We start from the raw sequence: 15,168 nt of genomic DNA, 5'->3' as shown, positions 1-15,168 counted from the left end.
AGCAATGTTCCAATATCAAAGGTGCTGCCACAAAGAAGAGGGGTCAACCTATTCTCCAAAGCATCTGAATGTAGGACAAGAAGCAATGGATGGAAACTAATCAAGGAGAGAAGCAACCTAGAATTAAGGAGAACTGTCCTGACAGTGAGAACAATTAATCAGTAGAACAATTTGCCTCCAGAAGTTGTGAAAGCTCCAACACTGGAAGTTTTGAAGAAAAGATTGGATAACCATTTGTCTGAAAGGGCATAGGGTTTCCTGACTTCCAAAGTTCCTTTCAGCTCTGTTATTCTGTTTACTCTCAAGTAAGGTTTAAAATACATTTACATTTCTTCCTAGGAATTCCAGAAATAGAGTTCCATACATCACTTGTGTGGAACATATGAAGAACGGTTGCAGGAATTGGGTATATCTAGTTTAATGGAAAGAAGGACATGTTCCAATGTTCCAATATCATAGGGGCTGCTACAAAGAAGAGGGGACCAACCTATTCTCTAAAGCAGTGGTCCCCAACCCCCGGTCCGCGGACCGGTGCCGGGCCGTGGAGTACCTGGCACTGGGCCGCGCAGCGGCCAGGGGACATAAACGCTGCAGCGCAAAGGCTCCTGGGCCGTGCGCAATGGGCCGTGCGCAAAAGCTCCTGGGCCGTGCCCCCACCCCTGCGCGCGCTCAGCGGGCCGCGGCGATAAAAAGGTTGGGGACCACTGCTCTAAAGCACCTGAATGTAGGACAAGAAGCAATGGGTGGAAACTAATCAAGGGGAGAAACAACCTAGAATAAAGAGAAATTTCTCTAGCTTGCTTTACTTCCACCCACTTTAGGCACAGGAGCTGAGGAGCTTAAATCTGTAATGTTGAAGGAAAAAAACACTGTGTATTAACAGCCCCAATCTTTGTTGCTACAGCTTCCTTGTAAGTGAGGGAGGAGGAGAAGCAGTGGGTGGAAACTAATCAAGGAGAGAAGCAACCTAGAACTAAGGAGAAATGTCCTGACAGTGAAAACAGTTAACCAGTGAAACAATTTGCCTCCAGAAGTTGTGGGTGCTTCAACAATGGGATTTTTAAAGAATAAATTGGATAATCATTTGTCTGAAATGGCACAGGGTTTCCTGCTTGAGCAGTGGGTTGGACGAGAAGACTTCCAAAGTCCCTTTATTTATTTATTGTTTATTGGTTCGATTTATATGCCACCCTTCTCCGGAGACCCAGGGCAGCTTACAATGCATTAAGCAACAGCCTTCATACTTTTGTATATACCTGCTTAGTAGGGCTTTTGGCCCCCCCTAAGCGGTGTTCTTTTTTACACAAAGTCATCTTATTGCCCCCACAATCCGGGTCCTCATTTTACCTACCTTGGAAGGATGGAAGGCTGAGTCAACCTTGAGCTTGGTGAGATTTGAACTCGCAGTAATTGCAGGCAGCTGGCAGCTAAGTGCTATTTAACAGCACTTTAGTCCGCTGTGCCACCAAGGCTCTTTCAACTCTGTTATTCCATTTGTTCTTGAGTAAGGTTCAAAATACATTTTCTTCCGCTACCCATAAAAGTACCCAAGGTGTACTTTTACAATATCCAATTACAGCTGAATCATAATGTTATTATTAATATTCCTTCAAGCAATCCATCAGTTTCCTAGTGAATACTTTTTAGGAATCATAACACCTGGCTTAAAAAAATAATGTTTTGTCCAAGACCATTTTCCCTTTGATCGAAAAATAATGTTTTAGAAGACTGTAAAATCTCTCTCTCTATATATATATATATATATGTATGTATGTATGTTGGTTATGTAATTTATAAATTAATGCTATAATTCAATCCATCTGTGGCAATGGGAAAAACTTTGGGGTTCTAATGCACTTACATGATTTCTTGCATGGTACTACACAATCTGTTTTTTTCTGCATAGCATTTAGCTGAATTGTAAAGAAAGTATGCGGCATTCTTTAAGAGAATAAATATGATTTGTAATGTATCTGTGTAGATTTTTTCTACAGAACTACCAACATATCCTGGCCTTAGTTTTTGCTGTAAAGGAGATCAGTGAAAACAATCACATTTTATTCAACATGAGTCTGGGTATGCACCTCTCTAACAGTTATTTCATGGCAAGATGGACCTACTTGGCTTCAATGGAGCTCCTCTCAACACGGGGCAGATTTTTCTCCAATTATAAGTGTGATACTAAGGACTGGACAGTATCTGTTATTGCAGGACCTAACTCTCACATCTGTCCCTTCATGGCAAATGTTTTGAATGTCTACAAGATGCCTCAGGTAAGATTTGCTCTTGAAATACATATCACGGGCTGTGACAATAACTTTGAAGGATAGGAGGAAGAACTGTAGCCTAGAAAATGATCTGGTTAAAAAAAATCTTTGAAAAAGCATCTCAGATTTAACTCTAGGAAGGAAAGAAGGAAGGAAGGAAGGAAGGGAAGGAGGGAGGGAGGGAGGGTGGGTTAGGGTTAGGGTTAGGGTTAGGGTTAGGGTTAGGGTTAGGGTTAATCGGGTCCATGAATACTTAATATTATTATTAAAAGATGGTGAGAAAAATTATTGATGAAAATACAGTGCATTAACATTTCTATTAAGTGTATTTATAAGTTAAGGAATCATAGCGTTTTAGTTTAGTTTAGCTTGGATTCAGATTTAGTAGTAAATCGAGTATAGTACCTAAACATATCTGTCACATGGTCGCCACCACATTATTCATCATATTGATGATTTGTGTTGTTTTTCTTAAATATAACTTTGTAGGTGAAACCAATAGGAGGGAAATGCTTTCAGACTTGCAAGATTGTGGTTTCATGGTCTGGATTACCTCAAATGATTGACATCAATCTTTCCCACCTAAAAGTGCTTCTCCCCTCAGCTGCTTTTACACTTCAATGAATTAGGGAGAATCAATTCTGAGATGGTTATAACATTTCCTGAATGAGATGGTTATAACATTCTTCTTTTACTTGTTTTTATTAAAGTCTATTATATGATAAAACTGTTTTCTGATTTTTTTAATAGCATTAGGGTATACGAAAAAACTACAACCTCAACCTTTTCTTTACATTTCCAGTTAATGCATTTCTATAACAATTCTATAAACATCAGATTTTTATGAACAAGATTTATTTATTTATTTATTTATTTATTTATTTATTTATTTATTTAATCGGACTTACATGCCGCCCTTTCTCCACAAGGAATCAGGGTGGCTCACAGCAATAAGCAACAACAAGTCCAGATTAAAATTCAAACAATAAATGAAACTAAAATTCCCATTAAAACCCCATTCAGTCCAGGCCAGCCTGGCAAAACAACCATGTTTTAAGGTTTTAAGATTACTGTGTTTTCTCAAAAATAAGACCCTGTGTTATATTTTTTTTGAACCCTGAAATAAGCGCTTGGCCTTATTGCCATGACTCAAAAGCCCAATTGGGCTTATTATCAGGGCATGTCTTATTTTGGGGAAAACAGGGTAGATATCTTTTAATGCTTGCATTAATGTTTACAATAAAGATCATGAATTAAGAACATATTTTTCAAAAATAATCAATACTTAATTTTGGAAAATCATATCTCCCCTCCCCCCCCTTTTTTTCTACATTTAGCTGATATATGGATCTTCTCCTATGAGAGATGACCAGATACAAGCAGCTTTCTTCCATCGCTTTTTCCCAGATGGTGACCAACAGATTGTGGGTATTCTCCAGTTGCTGTTGTATTTTAGGTGGACATGGATTGGGCTGATTCTCCAGCGTAATGAGAGTGGAGACAGATTCATTCAAAATGCTGTTCCGTTGTTTTCCCAACAAGGTATCTGCTTTGAGTTCATAGGAGAGATGGCCAAGGAAACATTTTCTAATGACATCACAGCAGCCTTTAAAGATTTTAGTAAAATGTACATTGTTATTATGAAGAGCACTACCAATGTCATTATCCTATATTGTGAAAACCAAGTCACCGTCATTGTTAGAATGTTGCCCTATTATACAGAATTTGAAGATATGCCCATCGAGAAAAAAGATAAAGTTTGGATAATGCCAGCCCAGATGGAGTTTACATCCCTTCTCTTTCAAAAAACCAGGGGTATGGATGTCTTCCATGGTGTTATAAGTTTTGAAGTTTCTTCCAAGGAGATTTCTGGATTTAATAAATTCCTTCAGATGAGAAACCCAATGTCAGAAGCGGAAGATGATTTAATGAGACTGTTCTGGAAAGAGGCTTTTGAATGCTCTTTTCCTAAAGATAAGTTAGATGAAGATGCTGGGAAGCTGTGCACTGGAGAAGAGAAGTTGGAGAATCTACCTAAGTCTGTGTTTGACACCACCATGACTGGACAGAGTTACAGCATCTACAATGCAGTTTATGCTGTGGCACATGCTTTACAAGCCATGTTTTCCCTCAAACACAGGACAAGGTCAGAAGTTGGGAGAGAAATTATTTTGACTCAAAAGGCATGGCAGGTAATAAGCGACCCATTGCTCTTCTCTCTAATGCAGTGCTCTGTCCTACTCTTATGGATACATTGATGACACTTATGATTTTAAGTCTCCTGCTACTCAGTTTTCTATATCCTTTTGGGACCTAGAGAAACCTTTGTAACTGTGAATAGATAATAAGGCCACAACAATGATACAACAATATGGAGGAAAGGATTAAGACGCAGCAATATGTGGCTGTTTGGAACAGGTTCAAAACACCTGTGGCAGGGGAGAAACATGGATGAGGAGTTAACAAACACTAATTCCATTAATGTACTCAGTTGTATTAAATCAATATCCATAACTTAATACCATTGAAATTGATCTCCCTCCCTCCCTTCCTTTTTTCTCCTTCTCCCTCTCCCTTTCCTTCTCCCCTCCCCTCCCCTCCCCTCCCCTTCTTGTTAATTACCAACCTTTGCTTCATTTTAGCTACATCACTATTTGAGAACCATGTCATTTAATAACACTGCAGGAGAGAAAATTTCCTTTAACGAAAATGGAGATTTAAATACTGGATTTGACATTATCAACTGGGTCACATTCCCAAACGGGACCTTTGTTAAATTCAAAGTTGGAAAGGTCGACCCAGCGGCTTCTCCAAATAAGCTATTCACCATTTCTGCACAAGACATCACCTGGCCTACCATGTTTAACCAGGTATTTCCTGCTCAGATTTCAAACTGTGTATTCTTCCCCTTCCCTTCTTTTTCCCAGAATTATTGATTCAAATGGACCTTACTCTTAAAATTGTCAGGCCAAAAACTGCAAAGATGAAGAAATAATGACCAGAGATTTTGAAATAAAAACCTTAAATCACTGTATATATCACTATAGCAAAATAAGTTAAATCTTTATGGTTTTAGCGGATTTTAATCCAATAGCTGCTATCTATTTCTGCTGGCACTTCAAGCTTGTCTAGTTTAAAAATATATTTGAAAGCTGCTAAAGTAATTAAAGCTATTTATCATATAATTCACAAATTAATAATGAGACATATGAAATATTTCAATTTGTCTATTAAACAGTCCCATTCATCTGAACCTTGATTTTCCCCACAAAAAATAGCATTTTCCCTTAATCTTCTCTTTTCTTTTTTTCCCCAATTTTTATTTATAAGTACAAACTAAACAGAACAATGAAACGTACAAAACAAAAACATATAAACATCCATTTCAATACATGTCCATTTTGTCGCAACTGTAATATACATTTCTCTTTGTATTTTGACTCTTCCTTATTTGGTCGTTCCCTTTTGTCTATCTACTATAGATCTTTGTTGACCTATGTCTGTTCTTTGTTTCCATCATACTATATTTGGTCATTTTGTTTACTTCCTATTGCTTCATCTCTTTCCTATCTTTCAACCAACTATACCACTTTTCCCATATTAAGTAAAAGTCATGTTCTTCCCTATTTTGTAATTCCTTTGTGAGTCTATCTAATTCTGCACATTCCACAGTTTTATTGATTACTTTATCTGGTGTTGGTATATCACTACTCTTCCAGCCTTGCGCGTATAGTATTCGTGCTGCTGTTATCATATGTATAATTAAATATGTTGTTTCTTTTTCGTAGTGTCCATTCACTATGCCTAGTAGGAAGCTTTCTGGTCTTAGTTCTATCTTTTGGTGTGTTATTTCCTCTATTTGTATTTTGATCCTTTGCCAATATTGTTTCGCCATTGGGCAGGTCCACCACATATGGTAATAGGTGCCTTTGTGGTGATTGCATTTCCAACATGTTGATGGTGTGCCGGGGAACATTCTTGCCAATCTGGCTGGTGGCAAGTGCCACCTATAAAACATTTTATAGAGATTTTCTTTATAGGGTACAGACATTGTCAATTTATAATTTATTTTCCATAGTTTTTCCCATTTGTCTAATTGAATACTATAACTGAAATTTTTTGCCCAGGTTATCATATTTTCTTTCACTACCTCTTCTTCTAATTTATATCCTCGTAAGTAATTGTAAAATTTTTTGATCAATTTGTCCTGTGTCCCTTGCAAAATTTTATCTAATTCAGTTTGACCTTTTTGGAATTCAAATTGAATTAAATTCATTAAATTAATTGTTAAACAACCGGGGGGAAGTAAGAACGAGGCAAGAACTAAAAGAGATGGGTACAGACATTGACTGGTGGCCGTATGCACAAATAAAATCAAGATACAATAAAGATTCGGCTCAATTTGAATTCTAATCTTCTCTTTTCTTAAATAGCATGTCCAGATTTTCACGTTTCCATTTGCAAATCTTTGTTTCTGGGGAACAGTCAGCCTCTATTTGATCCAGTGATTGATTATCCTGACTTGGAAATGCCCAGCCAGGAAGAAAGAAGGAATCAAGCAGGGAATTAGCCTTGAATCATTGCAAAGTTACAAGCAATCAAGGACCCACATCCTCCTAAGCTCCATGGAACCTTATTTATCTGTTTCCCAAGGAAAACAAGAAGTCTGGAGAGATTCCTATATTATAGGTAGTATTGCCATAAAATAGTCAATCAATCTATCTATCTATCTATCAATCAGAATAGAGCTGGAAGGGATCTTGGAGGTCTTTTAATCCAACCACTTGAACTAATTGAACAAGTTGTTGGTCCAGTCTCTTTTTGAAAGAGCACCCACAACTTCTGAAGGCGCGCACGCTGTTCCATTGGTTGATTACTCTCATTGTTACGATATTTCTCCTTAGTTCTTGGTTGCTTCTCTCCTTGGTTAGTTTCCATCCATTGTTTCTCGCCTTGCCTTTTGGTGCTTTGGAAAATAGTTTGACCCCTTTGTCTTTGTAGGAACCCTCAAATATTGGAACACTGCTATTATGTCACCCCCTAGTCCTTCTTTTTCATTAGACTAGAGACATATGCAATTCCTATAACCATTATTCATAGGTTTTAGCCTCTAATCTCCTAAACATTCTTGTTGCTTGCTTGCTTGGGCCTAACAGTTATTTTTGCAATCTATGATCCTGTTGATAATAATTTGAATTCTGCATCATATACAGCTATCTATCTTTTTCTTTCTTCTTTATCCTCACTGTCCTTATTTCCAAGACATGCATTATAGGTGGCAAGGCCATCTTTGAAACTTGTCACCAAAATATCCTCATTCTTCATCCCTTTTTTAAAAATTGTCATTTGGTTTTTTTCCAAGAGATAATCTCTTCTACATGTCTTCTGTGTATTGTCCACTTTGCTTGTTATTGAGTCCTTGGAAACAACCTCAACATCCTTTCCTTTATTACTTTCAGTTGTATGTTCAAACAAGCCTGCAGCTACTTGTTACACTTTTTTTCTTATTTGTTTTAAAAACATTCTTTTTCTCTTTTACTTTCAAAGTGAGGGATGAACCACCATTCTTCTTTTCTTCAGCAACAGATGAATGGCCACCTACCATTTTAGGTACACTGGAAATAGTACGATTGTCCTCAGCCTATCCTAAGGTGCTGGGAAGGCAATTTCTAATCATGCTTTATTTCCCCATATCAAAAGCAAAGGTTCCCCCATCTGCTATCTTTCCTATGTATGCTGGTTTACTCTGGCAAGTATGCCCCTATGTATGCTGGTTTACTCTGGCAAGTATGCCCCCCCCACCATCTGCTTTCTTTCTTCAATGGTCTTTCATCTGGGCTGCTGTTGTGGCCCGCCAGTGGCCTGTGCAGATCGTGACTGATCCCGATGACGAGGAGGCTGGTATGGTGTTGCGCCAGCAGCTGGCGCTTGCATCGGACAGTGAGGAGGCTGAAGAGGATATGGTGCCAGAGGCAGAGACTCAGCCAGGGCCTTCAGAACCTCCAGAAGCTCCTTCAAGTGGACATAGTGAAATGGAGGAGCCTCTCCTCAATGCTCGAGCATGCAGGGTTGCCAAAAGGCAGGAGTGGCTACTAGGAGGAGGAGTAAGAGAGTAAGGCTTGAGGATAATTGGCCACTCCCTTAGCCTATTTAAGTCACATGGCGTTGGTAAGTTTCTTACTAGAAACAACTTGTAATTATCATCAGAGCATTTTTGAAAAAGTCTTATCGTATCTTGCTTTCTGGGCTGATTGCCAAACTTTAATTTATTCTTGCTACTTAAGAAATTTGATAAGGACTGTTGGTGTGTGTCAATACCCTCGGGAATCCAGAGCTGGGGCAGAACAGCCAGTGGTGACATGACAGCAGTGTTCCAATATTTGAAGGGCTGCCACAAAGAAGAGAGGGTCGACTTATTTTCCAAAGCACCAGAAGGCAAAACCTGAAACAATGGATGGAAACTAGCCAAGGACGGAAGCAACCTAGAACTAAGGAGAAATGTTCTGAATGAGAACAATCAATAACTGGCCTTCAGGGGTTATGGGTGCTCCCTCATTGGAGGCTTTTAAGAAGAGACTGGGCACCCATTTGTCTGAAATGGTGTAGGGTCTGTTGTTTGAGCAGGGGGTTTGACTAGAAGATCTCCAAGATCCCTTCCAACTCTGATGATGATGACGTGGCATGGAAGGGAAGGAAAAAGGCAAGGGGAGAATCCCATATGAGGAACCATGCATGGTCCAGACAGAACACCTGGCCACTGCTGTGGCCAAAGAAGAGGACAGAATTTAAATTTGGGGGAAAAGAATAATTCATCTCTATTTCCACTTGATGTATACATGTGAAATAAGTTCTTATGGATAATAGCTAAATGATGCTTTTTTCTTAGTCTTCCTACCTTCACGTTTGATTCTAGCTAAATATTTACATTCACGTAATATAACTGTTCTAAATCAGAAGGCAATTTTGGGAAATCAACATCCTACTTTCATTTTGTAAAAGGTTCTTCATACATCAAAAAACAAAGCTAAGGGATAAACAAATAAAATCAGATTTGAAAAAAGAAAAGGCTCAGGAAAGAAAAAGAGTGAAAGTATAGGAAAGAAAGAGGAAAAGAAGGAAAACTGAAAAAGAATAACTTCCAACTTTCTTTGGTACAGAAGAAAGTAAAAAAATATAAACACAAACTCCTACTCTAAGATTAACATTTGTCTACATTTAGAACCTTTAAGATGCATGGACTTCAATTCCCAGAATTCCCAAGGCAGCATTAAGTTCACCCATTTTAAACTTGCCAAGACTGAAAAGCGCTGATCTACAGATAGGGATTTTTCCATTCCTCTTTTACTGGTTCTTACTTACATATGAGCAATCATAGTGCAAAATTCTCACTTCCACCCAATCCCAGAGCAATGATAATACAAAACCCTCACTTCCACTCCATAGCAACCACAATTCCCCCACTAACCTGCTCTCCAACTCTTTTCTCTTGCGTGCAGGGCAACAAAAGAAGACCATGTGACTGTCAGTTTAAAAAAAGTTCAGTCAGACCTTTCAACTTCTGGGAGAAAAGATCTCATGAAGTTGGAAGGTCTGACTGAACTTTCTAAAACAGAAGGAAATTTTGCGACATCGAGATCCTACGTTCATTGTGTTAAAGTAAAATCCACAGCCAAATACAATGTTCTGAAACTTTTCAGTTTTAATAAATCCTGGTTTCACTTCTTGATAGGTTCTACCTCTTTCTCTTTGCAATGACCATTGCTATTCTGGATCCAGGAAGATGAAAATAGAAGGGAAGCCATTTTGCTGTTATGATTGCCTTCCATGTGCAAAAGGGAAAATTTCAAACCAGATGGGTAAGACTTGTGTTGTGCAAAACTATCCAGTCTTCTTAACTGTGATTCAAAATGCTAACTTTCAAACTTCCTACAACTGATTTCTAATGTGGTGATCGAACCAATGATATAGCTATATAAATACTAAAAATGAAAGGGTTACCACAAACCATATATAAATATCAGATCTGTATATTTACAGAATCAGACCAAATATAAATAGGCATTACTTAATTAGGAAAAATTAAACCCAATAATTAACTCTCAGTCCTGCTACCTTGGAATTTCTAGAAATTGACCACGATGTTTTGTTTTTTGCAGATGCGGTTGACTGCTTTCAATGTTCAGAAGACCAATATCCAAACAAGGCTCAAAACCTTTGCATTCTAAAAACAACCACCTTCCTGTCTTACAATGAGCCACTGGGAATCACCCTGGCCAGTGTTAGTCTCTTCCTTTCTTTCATCACAGCTTTGGTGCTGGGGATTTTCATTAAACAGAGGGACACTCCCATTGTCAAAGCCAACAACAGGAGCCTCACCTACATTCTTCTCATTGTTCTCCTGCTCTCTTTCCTTTGCAGTTTGCTCTTCATTGGGCAACCAGATCAGGTGAAATGTTTCATGCGACAAGCTGCTTTTGGCATCATATTCTCAGTAGCCCTTTCTTGCATATTAGGGAAAACTATCCTTGTTGTTCTTGCTTTCATGGCCACCAGGCCAGCTTCCAAAATGAGGAAATGGGTGGGGAATAGGCTGGCTTTTTCTATTGTCTTATTTTGCTCCCTGGCACAATTTACCATTTGTACAGTGTGGCTGACAATTTCGCCCCCATTCCCAGATTCTGACATGCACTCTATAGCTGAAGAAATTGTCCTACAATGTAATGAAGGTTCAACCACAATGTTTTATACAGTGCTTGGCTTTCTGGGGTTGTTGACTGCTGTCAGTTTCACTGTGGCCTTCCTAGCTAGGAAGTTACCAGATAGCTTTAATGAAGCCAAATTTATCACCTTCAGCATGTTGGTCTTTTGTAGTGTCTGGATATCATTTATTCCCACCTATTTGAGTACCAAGGGAAAATACATGGTGGCTGTGGAGATCTTCTCCATTTTGGCTTCAGCAGCTGGATTACTGGGCTGCATCTTTTCCCCCAAGTGCTATATCATTATTATGAGACCTGATTTGAATACAAAGGGACACTTAATAAAAAAATAATCCAGAATATGACGTTCAGTTTGCTCATTGATTCAATGCAGCCTTCCCCCCTACTCTAACAAAATAATACAAAGTGACATTTATTTTCTCCAAACCGAATTCTCTATCACCTCATTTGATCTTTCAGATACTACCAAGAAGTTAAAGGACTGCCTGAGGCCTTGCCCTGATCACTTTCATGACTGCTGTTGTTTCCTATGGCAGCCTTTTTCTACTAAGCCATGCCTTCTCAAAGTATCTATAGCACAGCAGAATTCCATTTTCTTTGATTCTCAGAATGTACCTTCTTCTGCATATCCAGTTATCCTTATTTCCTTTTCCCAACAACATATATTTCTTGGATCCAAGTAATGGATTTAAGTAATGAATCAAGTTAACATTACTCAAAGTAAATCCTTCTAATTCCTAAACTTCTGAGTAATTTATAGACATTGGCTCAATTAAGCTTTGCTCCAGCATATAATTATTTCCTAGGCTGCTTAAGGAAAAGTGATACTTATTGTTAGACAAAATAGTTAGGAAACCAAAGACACAGGAAAAACTCATGACTTTGCAGCTAGGCAGCATAAATAAATGAATAATGATAGACACCGCCCCCCCAAAGATTAAGAGAATAGGAGTTAGGTCTAACTGGGTAGAAGTGTTTAATTAATACATGCCAGTATGAATCAGAACTATGAGTAGGTTGTGGGAAAATGTAGTTTTATAGAACCATAGAAAACTATGGGAGAAAAAGACCTATTAGTCCATTGAGTCTGCCCTTTAGGGTTTTTTTTTTCTTTTCTTTTTAATGTATTTTGTAATTATTATTTTTAGATCATAGATTTTTATTTTATTTTTTATTTTTACTTTTCACTTGCCACATACCTCTTTGTATGTGGAGGTGGAGATGGCAATAAGCAATTACATAGTCCTTGATATTCTAAAATATTAATAGTGGATAAATTGATTGGCAAATTGACCATTCATTTTTGCCATGTTGTTAAAAATGTTTAGCTTAATCATTTAGTTCTCAGAATATGGAATTACAATAATTAAGAATATGTAAAAAAGTAGTCTGTGCTTTGCATTAAAATATGTTGAAAATTATGACTCTGACTGATCTAACTTTAACTGTCTTTATAATTGTAGCCCAGTTATGAACTTAACTTCCAGTACAAAGAATAAGTCAAGTAGAATGATATAACTAGATTAAAAATGACAGAATAACAGAGTGGAAATGGACCTTGGAGGTCTTATCTAACTCCCAGCTCAAGCAAGAAACCCCATACTATTTCAGACAAATAGTTGTCCAATTTCTTCTTAAAAACCTGTGTTGGAGCACCCTCAACTTCCGGAGACAAGTTATTCCAATGATTTCTTTTTATCAAAAGTTTTTTTTTATCTTATAGACAAACAAACATAGAATACATAATCCAACATTCAGTGTATTATCTGAGTACATCTTTTGTGTCTTTTTCTTACTCCTCCAATATTTATCATTTCTTAATATCATCATTTCTTTAATTATAACATTTTCCCCACATTTCTTAATTTTCTATTAATAATTTATACATTTTTCTACTTGCTGTTCTATTAATACATCTATCTATCTTCTTTCTCCTCTTTCTTCATTATAACATTATCCTATCTATATCTCTTCTCCAACCAATCATAGAATTGCCCCCATATTTTAAAGTATTCCGATTCCTCTCTTTCTTTCTTTTTTTTTTTTTTTTTTTTAATTTGATTTATATGCCGCCCTTCTCCGGAGACTCAGGGCGGCTTACAGTGCGTTAAGCAATAGCCTTCATACTTTTGTATATTTATACAAAGTCAGCTTATTGCCCCCACAAACTGGGTCCTCATTTAACCTACCTTAGAAAGGATGGAAGGCTGAGTCGACCTTGAGCCTTGGAGAGATTCGAACCAGCAGTAAATTGCAGGCAGCTGTGTTAATAACAGGGTGCTTTAAACCACTGTAGTACCAAGGCTCTTTAACTATCAAGGTCAATCTATTCATTCCTGCACAATCCAATATTTTCTTAATTATTTCTTCTTCCATAGGGATTGTCTCCACTTTCCATTTTTGCGCAAATACTATCCTCGCTGCAGTTATAACATGTACAATCAAATATATGTTCTCCTTACTAAATTTCTCTGGTAAAATACCCAATAGAAACAGTTCAGGTTTTAAATCTATCTGTTGTTGTATCATTTCTTCTAACCATGTTTTGATTTTCATCCAATAATTTCTTACTTCTGGACATATCCACCACATATGATAGTATAATCCTGGTATCTGATTACATTTTCAACATTTTGCAGATTTATCTTTAAACATTTTTGCCAGTTTTCCCCATGGCATATGCCATCTATAAAACATTTTATATTGATTCTCCTTATATGCTGTGGACATTGTTAATTTATAATTCCTTTCCCATAGCTGCTGCCCTTTATCTAACTCAATTGAGTATCCAAATTTTTTGGCCAAGGCTATCATTGTTTCTTTTACTTGTTCTTCTTCTAACTCAATATTAAATAAATAGTTATATATATTTTTGATTATTTTTTCATCTGTTTCTATGAGTATCTTATCCAGTTCCGTCATTTTGAAATAAAAACCATATAATTTAGCATCTTTTTCATATCTTGTTTTAATTTGCATATGAGTATACCAGTCCATCTCAATGTTCTGCCCCAGCTATGGACCCCAAAGAAGGCAGCACACACAAAGTCCGTACAAACCTTAATTTACTAATTAAGGACTACTAATGAGCTTTCTTAGTAATTTTTTGAATACAAGTACAGTTTAAATCAGTCTTTTCTGAACAAGGGCTGTTAATTTAACTTCATTAACAGCCGACAAGAATCAAAAGAATAAAAACTCAATTCTGAGGCACAGTATTTCAGATAACCATAATCTTACTGTGGTTGGCAGAATGCCCAGAAGCAATTTGCAGGAAAACTGATAAGAGAGACACAAGAGCTGAATCAAAACGTTTCTGGAATCAAGACGCGAAGGAATATAAACAAAGTTGTTTCCTGCAAATTGCATCAGTCGTTGTCCTTCCTTAAATAGGCTAGGGGAGTGGCCAATTAGCCCCAAGCCTTACTCTCAAGGAGACCTCCTCCTGAGAAGCCACTCCTGCCTTTTAATAGCTCTGCATACTCGTGCATCGAGAAGAGGCTCTTCCACTTCTTCCTCTTCACTTATGGGAGCTTCTGGAGGTTCTGAAGGCCCTGGCTAAATCCCTGCCTCTGGCACCACCTCTTCTCCAGCCTCCTCATTGTCTGACTCGAGCACCAGCTGCACAGGCTGCTGGCGCAACACCACACCAGCCTCCTCAATGTTGGAATCAGCTACTAACTGCACAGGCAGCTGACGGGCCACAACAGTCAATCCCTTGTTCTTCTGTTTCTTGTTTCCCTTTCAATTCCCCCTTATTTGTTAAAATATCTTTATATCGAAGAATATTTCTAATATTAATAATGTTTGGATGTATTAGTGCTTCCATTGTTGATAGCCATGCTGGTATTTTCATATAATGTTTCTCTCTAATCTTCTCCCACACTAATAGTAATGCATTTCTTACCTAATGTCTTTGAAAATAAGTATGCATTTTACTTCTACCATACGATAAAAAGGCATGCCATCCCAATTGCAAATCATGACCTTCCAAAGTCAATAGTCTTATATTTTTAGACCAATCCATTCTCTCATCCAAGTCAACGTTGCTGCCTGATAATACAGTTCCCAGTTCAGTAGTCCAAAACCTCCACCGAGTCTTGCATCTTGTCAAAGTTTTGTTTTAATTCTTGCTTTCTTCCCTTGCCAAATAAATTTCCTTACTATTTTGTTCAGATGTT

General features: G+C 37.6%; 1 protein-coding gene across 1 annotated transcript; it reads left to right on the top strand.

Moving 5' to 3' along the window:
* Nucleotides 1–1,967: 1,967 nt before the first annotated feature.
* LOC139324236 (vomeronasal type-2 receptor 26-like) lies at nt 1,968–11,319 on the top strand. Its single transcript, XM_070953953.1, has 5 exons — nt 1,968–2,273; nt 3,605–4,459; nt 4,910–5,137; nt 9,997–10,123; nt 10,424–11,319. Exons 1-5 carry the CDS (start codon nt 1,968–1,970, stop codon nt 11,317–11,319), a joined length of 2,412 nt encoding a protein of 803 aa, XP_070810054.1.
* The last annotated feature ends 3,849 nt before the right edge of the window (nt 11,320–15,168 follow it).

The sequence above is a fragment of the Pituophis catenifer genome, unplaced genomic scaffold, assembly GCF_029215685.1.
Source record: "Pituophis catenifer annectens isolate HBS135680 unplaced genomic scaffold, rPitCat1.0.hap2 SCAF_15, whole genome shotgun sequence".
NCBI classification, from domain to species: Eukaryota; Metazoa; Chordata; class Lepidosauria; order Squamata; family Colubridae; genus Pituophis; species Pituophis catenifer.
The sequence above is the reverse complement of the archived record's forward strand: the minus strand, read 5'-3'. Positions and strand labels throughout refer to the sequence as shown.